This window comes from Parus major, chromosome 11, assembly GCF_001522545.3.
Source record: "Parus major isolate Abel chromosome 11, Parus_major1.1, whole genome shotgun sequence".
Taxonomy (NCBI): domain Eukaryota; kingdom Metazoa; phylum Chordata; class Aves; order Passeriformes; family Paridae; genus Parus; species Parus major.
The window spans coordinates 15,748,615-15,757,633 of NC_031780.1; the positions used below are offsets into that span (position 1 = coordinate 15,748,615).

General features: G+C 43.3%; 2 protein-coding genes across 2 annotated transcripts in view; one reads left to right on the top strand and one right to left on the bottom strand.

The window, feature by feature from the left end:
- The window catches only part of ANKRD27 (ankyrin repeat domain 27), a 50,716-nt gene extending 48,788 nt beyond the window's left edge, over positions 1 to 1,928 (bottom strand). Inside the window, exon 1 of the mRNA XM_015639824.3 lies at positions 1,840 to 1,928. The gene's annotated coding sequence lies outside the window, so the exon portion shown is untranslated. The remainder of the gene's footprint in view (positions 1 to 1,839) is intronic.
- Positions 1,909 to 6,832, top strand: NUDT19 (nudix hydrolase 19). Its single transcript, XM_015639827.2, has 3 exons — positions 1,909 to 2,694; positions 4,407 to 4,614; positions 5,597 to 6,832. The coding sequence occupies exons 1-3, from the start codon at positions 2,011 to 2,013 to the stop codon at positions 5,821 to 5,823; spliced, it is 1,119 nt and encodes a 372-aa protein (XP_015495313.1). The 5' UTR covers positions 1,909 to 2,010; the 3' UTR covers positions 5,824 to 6,832.
- The last annotated feature ends 2,187 nt before the right edge of the window (positions 6,833 to 9,019 follow it).

Here is a 9,019-nt window from a genome sequence, read left to right on the forward strand (position 1 = left end):
GTCACACACAAATGTTCAAATAACACACACAGTTGAACTCTCTGATGTGCCACAGCACTAAGCAACCACACAGCCAAAAAACTGACTTTAAAAATCATGGGGCTTTTGAAAGAATAGTAAACCTCCTATCTTACAATCATCTATAATTGTCTTGGGGAAACCATTTCAAATGCAATTCCTTTCTATGATCCAGAAAAATCTATACAAAAATAGCATAAACCTTGGGGGAAAAAAAAAACAAAAAAACCCCAACAAACAAACAAAAAGAAAAACAAGAAAGGAGAAATAAGAAAAAAAAATAGTTAACTATTTATACCATATAAAATGACTGAGGACTGCCAGGGACATCAAACATGATACTCCCTTAGCAACTTAATCTAATATGCTAATTGCAGGTGTAACTTAAGATATACGTATTTGAATTCTGGGTCCTGGAAGCTGTGCTCCAAATGTTTCCTCAAACAAGTCACCAGGAGGCAGTCTGGCAAGAAATTACACGTGTGAAAACTATTCACGTAACTAAAAGCTGCAGAATTAGAACCTAAAAAAAAAGCACATTCCTAACAAGATGTATGCTTAACACAGTGAAATAGTTAACGGCACAAAGAGTGCAAAAGGCAAATAAATATCAAGATGAATGTCATGATTTGAGATTCAAAGTCTAAATAACAAATTAATGAGCTTTGTGCTTCAATTGCCTAAGGTGGTAATTACTGATGAGCAAAATAGATTAAATTAGTGAGAAAAGGGGCTGCTCAGGTTACAAGATATCATTGATTTTGCTTGTGTATTTGGTGATAAGGGAAGGAGAGGGAGGCAGTCCTGTCTGTTTGGCCATTCATTTCAGCAGCATCAGTTGCCATGGCTGACCTGCTTTGCCCACTGCGGCCTAGCACCAGGGAGAGCTTATGGCTCAGCTGTGTCTGGGCACACCTCAAGATCATTTTTGGGTTTGTCAATTGACTTGATCTAGCATCCCACTGCTTCAGTTGCTTCTAAACTTCATTTCAGTTCCAGTGACACACATCTCACATGCATCAAGTGCAAGCTCAAATATAAAATCAGATTGAGAGGTTTGTCAGAAGCATGTACAGGTATGTGGGTATTTGTCAAATGCAATCTGGCAAGAGAAGGATTACGGATAGGAGAAGGGTTTTCTGTGTTACATGCAAACACCATTCTTACAAAACTTCTCAACCGGTGTCATCAGCTTTTTTCAGCTTAAATTTCTTACAAATTAAAGAAAATTGATGTATCAAAATCAATCAACAAAATAAAACATTTCCTAAAGGTTCAAAGAACCTTTCAAAGTCTTGTTACCTTGCTGAATATTTTTTTTTTCTGGTAACAAGTTACTTATAAACCTCAAAACAGAAGAACTCTGTAATAATTAACTAAAACTCTGCATCCTCTTCCCATTTGGAATGTACTAGAACAAATTCAAACAACTTGGCAACTGTCACGTTTAACTACAGCCCTAGAATGACTTTTGCTGTCTGCATGGCTTGGTGGAATTGAGATAAGGAGATTTCTGTGAGGCCAGCTGGCGGGTCAGCAGCGGTATTACGAACACAAATCCGAGTTCTTGGCTCCTGACCCCGTGCTGACTCCCGGGGCTGTAACTACAGACCCTTCAGCTGTGCTCAGGTTCTGGGCTCCGAGGATGCTCCTCGACATGTACACCTCGTGGTGCTGTAAATACACCCCGCGCTGCGCGCCCTCAGCAAGCGCCAGCTACCCCAAACCACCTAAAGCCATCGCCTCGTTTCTCCCGGCCATCGCTGCCTTATACCCTTCGTATCTCCTTAAGCTTTCGCCCCGAGGACACCCGCTACTTACCGGCTTAGGGCTGAGGGGGGCTGAGGCATCGCGGCGCTGTCCCGCCTCCTGCGGCCCGCCCCGCCGCCGGCCCGCCCCGCTCCTGCAGTGGCTCCTCCGGGGGCGCAGGCGGCGGTGCCGCCCGGCTTCGCCGCTGAGCGCGGCTGCCCCAGCGCCCTCAGCCCCGCCGAGATGAACCCGCGGCTGCGGCACTGGCGGGAGGCGGCCACGCTGCTGCTGGCGGCGGGCACGCCGGGCCGGCCGCCGCGCTCGCCGCTCGGCCCCTTCGACTACGAGCTGCTGCTGCTGCGCCGGAGCTCCCGCAGCGGTTTCATGCCCGGCGCCCACGTGTTCCCGGGTGGACTGGCGGAACCGGCGGATTTCTCCGCCGAGTGGCTGGGGCTGCTGCCCGCCTCGCCGCTCTGCGGGCTGGGCGCCGTGAAGCCGCCGCCGCCCGGCGGCAGCCGCGCCCCGATCTTCGCCACCGATCGGGAGAGCCTGGGCTCGCAGCTGCCGGGGGAAGTCGCCTTCCGCATCTGCGCTCTCAGGGAGACCTTCGAGGAGGCGGGGATCCTGCTGCTGGTGCCGGGGCGCGGGCCGGCCCCGCCGCTGCCCGCCGAGCGCCTGCCGCCCGCCGCCGAGCTCGGGGAGTGGCGGCGCCAGGTGCGGCAGGACGCGTCCTGCTTCCTGCGGCTGTGCCGGCACCTGGGCTGTGCGCCCAACATCTGGGCGCTGCACGAGTGGAGCAACTGGCTGACTCCCGTGGGCAGGGCCGGCCGCGGCGGCCGCCGCTATGACACGGCTTTCTACCTGTGCTGCCTGGAGGAGCGGCCGCCCCACGTCTCGCAGGACGACCAGGAGGTGACAGCCGTCCTGGTAAGAGGGGCTGGGGGTGCCCGGGATGCAGCACAGCCCGGCCGGGCGGGTGTTGAGATGGGGGCGGCCGCTCCTGCCCGAGACCTCCTCCCACGGCCCCTAGCTCTGCCGAGACTGTACCCTTACACTTCGAACAGGCGTAGAATCATAGAATGGTAGGGGTTGGAATGGACCTTAAAGATCATTGCGTCCTACCCCCGCCATGGGAACGACACTTTCCGCCAGACCAAGGAGCTCCAAGCCCCGTCCAACCTGGGCTTGCACACTTCCAGGGATCCAGGGGTATCCACAGCTTCTCTGGGCACCATGTGCCAGGGTCCCACCATCCTAACAGTAAAAACACTGCCTTCTAATTCCTAATCTAAAAGTGCCCTGTTTCGATTTGTACCCATTGTACTCCTTGTCCTGTCACTGCAGTACCTGACAGAGTCCCTTTCCAGCTTCCCTGCAGTCCCTTCAGACACTGGAAGGTGCTGTGAGGTCTCCACAGAACTGACTCTTCTCCAGATCAATCAAAACCCTCCCGATAAAGCTCCTTGAGACGTGAGGAAGGGGAAGGGAGTTTTTACCTGCACGGTGCCCCTCTCCCCTGGACACCTGGAGCTGCCACCATCACCAGAGGTGCAGCTGCAGCAGCTGTCGGGAGGGGTTTTTTTTGTGAGGTCATTGTACGTGATCCGTGTCACATCAGATCCCCTTCACAGTGAATTACTGACTCTTTCAAAGGCCATTGACAAATACCATTTTTTTACATTCATTCCTCCAGTATAGTCCAGGGTTGTCATATCTCCTCAGCATTCTGGGAGAGATCCATACAGTAGGTATATCCAGGTATATTCCAGGACTGCATGAGATGCTAGTAATTTTTGTCTTTTGGAGTTGGAATATTTTAATTAATATGCAAACTTTTTTGAAATAGTTTGGTAAAAATTTGGAAGTTTTGATTTTTTTTACTTTTTTTGGCTTTTTAAATTGAGTGTGTAAAAGTAACAAATTTCATGAAGCTCTATGAGAGCTCAAGGTCAGGTACGTTAGGGTCTTTAAGTTTTTCTAGGATTCTGAAAAGTTTGATTACAAGTTAGAAATAGATGAGAAACCAGACAGTTCTGTAAAAGCCTACCTAACAATTTTGGTATTACTGATACTGCTATAAGCATTTGTTTAACAAATTTTGCTACAGAAATTCAAAATTACCTGAAACAAAATGTTGTAATTTTGTTAATAACAGCATAAATCTGCTGCAGACGATTATGAATTTAATATTATTAAATTCACCGTTTGAGATAAAATGAAGATTACCAATAGTTTAAACATGCAAAATTAGCATGAATAGCTGGGTGTTCACACTCTAAAAACAATGCTTCTAAGAAGCAGATGTTTAGAGACACTTTAAATTCTCAAAGCATCAGTGGCAACCTCTGGTAATAGTGAGTTTCATGTTTTCTGTTAGTTTCAGTAAACTTTTAGTCATGCCCCTGAAACAAATGTCAGTTTTTAATCCTGGCATGTCTGTGTATAAAATAAAAATTTACTTTTATTGGAAAATGAGTAACTTTCATGTATAGTTTATACATGGCTTTTATTGTGATCAGAAGAAAAGGTCTGTTGCAAGCTTTGCTGTACAGACTTTCTTGCTAAATGACCTTTCAGTTTATTCAGACTTTCTGTCTGCTGCTGAAAGTATTATTTCAGGACTTGTTTTCATTTTCCAGTGGTCATCACCTCCAGAAGCCATTGAACGCTTTAAGTCTCAAGAGATCTGGTTTCCTCCACCTCAGTTTTATGAATTCTGCAGGCTGTGCAACTTCTCTTCGCTCGGGGAGCTCCAGAAGTTCAGCTCCGCGCGCGCCCTCGAGGGCTGTGAGCGCTGGATGCCAGTGATGCTGAGTGCTGCAGATGGATTCATCCAGCTGCTGCCGGGTAAGGACACACTGGAGGGCTCTCCTAAATATACAGCATCTCCTGAATGCTGTGTGCTGAAGCCAGATGACATAAACCCTCCCTAAGTGTAAGGAAAATACTCTTCTAAGTCAAGTTACTGCATGCTGTTTCTACCTTGCTTGCTGCAGTCAGAGACAAGCCAGGGGATCAGACACACAGTTATTTCTTAGTTACTCATAATCTCATTGTCTCACCATTGTCATCATATGTGTGTTTGTGAAGAAATTCCAGCATTTCAGCTTTGTGTAACCTGAAGGATGTATTAGAACTCCTTCTGTTTAGTCCTTTTCAGTGGGAATTCTTTACTTCAGTTATCACTTTGTAAGGAGAAGGGAATCAAGCACAGCTGCAGTATCACATCTCCCAGCTGCAGGGATAAGGTACTGGACCGAAACCATTCACTCAGTCATCTTCCTTCTGCCCTTTCTCCTGCTTAAGTCTCATTTCATAATCATGTACATGCAGTGTTAAGAAAAGCTGCATATACTATTTATTATTTTCTTCTTTTCTTAGTTTGTTTTTCATTATGCTTTTTTTTTTTTGCCACAGGACTGTAATGCCTTGACATGGCAAAACATTTATTTCCTTCAACAAAATAGAATTAAATAAATTTCTGTTCTTAATCCTGTCTTTATACACATGAAGAAGTGCTTGTCCTGTTATCCACCTATTTCATAAACTCCTATCTGCCCAGGCTGTCATTACAGCATATTAATAGCAAATTATCTGGAGCTCTGGAACATTCAGAGTGCACTGCAGTGTCACTGACATACTTAGAAGATTTATGGCTCTATCTTTAAATATGAAGGTGTTTAGATTCAATTTACTTTTGCATTGTGAAATACATTTCCACTGATTTACATGTCCTGATAAATCCTAAAAAATTTTCCAGTGTCACTTAATGAAAAGGCTGAAAAATAAGGTTTGCAATCTATAACTAAATCTGTTTTTCTATCCCCAGGAGATCAGTTATATCCAGAAGATCCAGATTATACTGGAGAAAAGAAAATGATTATGTCAACAGATAAGAAGGTTGAAGATATCATGAAAGAAGGTGGCGCATTTCACAGGATAGTAATAAAAAACATCAACAATCTTGCTGTCTATGTTAATATTCAAGCAAAATATAAGCATATAAATCCACTGATGATGAAGTGTGACAATTCAGATTATAATAGCAGATTATAATATGTCTTTGGTTTAAATCAATAATATTTTTAATTACATATATGCTCACTGTGGTTTTGGTGCTTTTTAACTGTTGCCAAATAGTCACGAAAATGTTCCTCTGTCCTGCCAAAACATTATATATGTGTGTGTGATGTCACATTTATGTGTATCTGATCTCTTGAGTCTTTAAAAACAGCAGTTAGGCCGCTGTTGGGTCACAAAGGTCCTCTTCTCACTGAAAATTTAAGTATGTATTATGTTCAGAACAAGCAGAGAAGAGCTGAAGGATTCTTTTACTGTGTTTCCCAAAGTTACCCACTAGATAACTGCAGTGTGTGTCTAGAAATGAATGAAATCTCCCATTCCATATTTGTTGACAATTCCCACTCTGTTCTCTCTTTCATTCTGGGGAAAAGCAATTTATGTATAGATGCATATATATATATATATATATATATATATATAAGTTAACTAAAATGAACTTTTAAAAAGAATATTATAAAGTTAATTTTTATATTTTATATACTTAAATTCTTTCTACTAATGGTAACATTCATTCAAAACTACGATTTTCAAAGGTAGACCTAATTTAATTGAAGTCATCTATGGAATTGAGTGCATTCTTTTTATCAATGTATTTTTTTATCTTCATGTTGTAAGCAATTAAAAAAAATTAAAAAGTATAATTTTTTAGATCCAAAAAGATAACAACTTAAGGAAATAATATCCTCCTTGAACAACCCACTTCCATATTCTAACATCCCACTTTTTGCTTCTTCACTATTTTACTAATATAACTGAGATTTAAGAACTTCAGAGGAAAAATTGCTGCTTAGTTTTTGGTTTGGATTTTTGTTTTGTTGGATTTGTGCTTTATGCAATAAGTGGAGTCAATAGAGCAGTTTTATAAATTCTTTATGTGGATGGAGAATGGATGATGACTTCAGGTTAGTCAGTAAAGTTGTTCAGAAAGCTTTGTTCCAGCTTTTGTTCTGTGTTTCAATAAAAACCTTTTGCAACAATTACACCAAATTGGTTTGTAGCATTTATTAGGTTTAAAAAAAAATACTGAAAAAATGTGTGTCTTTCTCTTGTCTCTCACAACATACCCAGGCTGTTGCTGGTTTTGCAGACCCTGTTGAGGTTTGTAAGCCTGTGCTGAGCAATGACCATGTGAAGCAGAACACCTTTGGAATATTCTGGCTGGGAGTGACATTCCCTTTTCTCCAGTCACTGGAGACTTCGCCTGCCTGCCCCGACTTCTCCAATGGATTGGAGAGCGCCCTAGGACCCACACTTGCCAATTCCTTCAGACGCATCCCTCAAATGCATCTCATCGAGTCCCAGGGACTTCTCTATGCTCAGGCTTCTCAGATGGTCTTGAACTCTTAAAAAGGAAAGTACTTAATATCCTCACCTTGTAGTTTAGGGACATGGGAAATGTGGGAAGTATGACTGCAGCAAAAACTGAGCCACAAGTCAAGTGTCAAAAAAACCTGTCAGCCCTGTAATAAATTATTGTATGTATTAAAAATTCGGAAAGCTATAAATAAGATAAATGTGTTTGTAATGATGTAAAATATAAAATGTAAAAAAACCCCTCTCCGTGTCTGGTCGGGATCCCCTTTGGAAAGCAACAGATTGCAACCAACACCCAAGATAACGAACTCAGGGAAAACCCATCAACTCAGACAAATAGACAGGACAAGGGCCATCAAGGCAACAATGGAGCTGGCTCAGAGAAGATACCTACCTCCGGACCTGAACAACGCCCTACAGATTTCTGTGGAGAACAATCAGGTTGACAAAAAGACAAACTCCAAGAAGATAATCATCGCCAGACCTGAACACCCCACCTGTCGAACCAGTGTTGGAAAAAGCAATCAAGAAGGACAAAGGGGAAAGCATGGCCTAGATACCCATCTGCACCAGCCCGGATTCCACTACTCTGCTGTGATGACACAAGTTAAAATACATATAGAATTTCCTTTGCATATGAGGAGACTCTGCCCGGACACTAGTTAACTCTATTTTTCCATGCCAGGAAATCCATTCACTGGACAATCAGAGACACTTGGTGAATGGAACCTGCTTGAAATTTTAGCCCAAGAACATAAAATCCCTATAAAAACCGAGGCTTGGAAACCCTCAAGTGTGGATTTGGGAACCCTATACCTTTAGTGTAGACCCTGTCCACCTAGCGCTGCGCTGACTATTTTATTGTGGTATTTTATCGTTGTTGCTTTTTGTTGTTTATTAATAAATCTTTCTTTTAATTCGTATCACGAATTTGCCTTTGCATTTATAACAGCCCTCTCCATGTGGATTATCACTGAAGTATTGGGGGTGTACATTTGTTTAAGTTCTCCTTTTCTAATCAATATACCTCTGGGAGCTCTTACTTTTTTTTTCTTTTTTTTTCAGATCCCTTGCTACATTCAGCTCCAGTTGTGCCTTAGTTCTCGTGATCCCATTCCTATACCCCCAAGCACCATCCCTGTATTCTCCCCTATGGATATATATTCCCATTTCCAGTGCCTGTGCATTTCTTTCTTGTACTCGAGTCAGACCAGAAGGGTCCAACTCAGCTTCACTGGTCTTCTGCCTGCCTGGTCTGATTTCTTGTGAGAATTCAAGAGCTTTTGTGCTTCAAGGAAAATATGCTTAAAGAGCTGCCAGCTCTCCTCTCCTGCTCCTTTATCCCTGAGGGCAGTTTCCAGGAGTTCTCATCCAATAGTTCCTTAAACAAGTGACAATGTGTTCTCCTAGAACCTCTATTCATCTGGACTATATCCCTCAAGATCATGAATTAAAATACACATTTTTTTAAAATATTTTTTTAAAATTTTTCTGCCCTTTATGGTTATTCTACCAGTTTACTTTTATGGTAGAAAGTGTGTGTTACGAGAAAATATTTTTGATAAACTATTTAGCACCCAGGGCACAGCAGGACTGTGGATATGGGAATGTGGGCAGGGGAGGAGTGCAGGGGTGATGCCAAGTGTGTGGAAAATGCAGAGTTTGGGCACTTGCGTTAGGTGAGGGTTCTCTCTGTCTGGTTGGGCTTACATCTTCCTGCAGAGCTCAGAACTACACTAAGGACTTAGACTATTTCACCACTTCCACAGGGGCAGATACCTATGAGCCCTTTCCACTTATCCATTTATTTCTTGGTGCTACAGCTGCTTTGTCACTGTATTAGTTAAGAACTACC

Coding starts and splice junctions, on each gene's coding strand:
- NUDT19 (XM_015639827.2), top strand. CDS start 2,011: ATGAACCCGCGGCTGCGGCACTGGCGGGAGGCGGCCACGCTGCTGCTG. Junction 2,695..4,406: donor AGGAGGTGACAGCCGTCCTG/GTAAGAGGGGCT, acceptor TTCATTTTCCAG/TGGTCATCACCTCCAGAAGC. Junction 4,615..5,596: donor ATTCATCCAGCTGCTGCCGG/GTAAGGACACAC, acceptor TTCTATCCCCAG/GAGATCAGTTATATCCAGAA.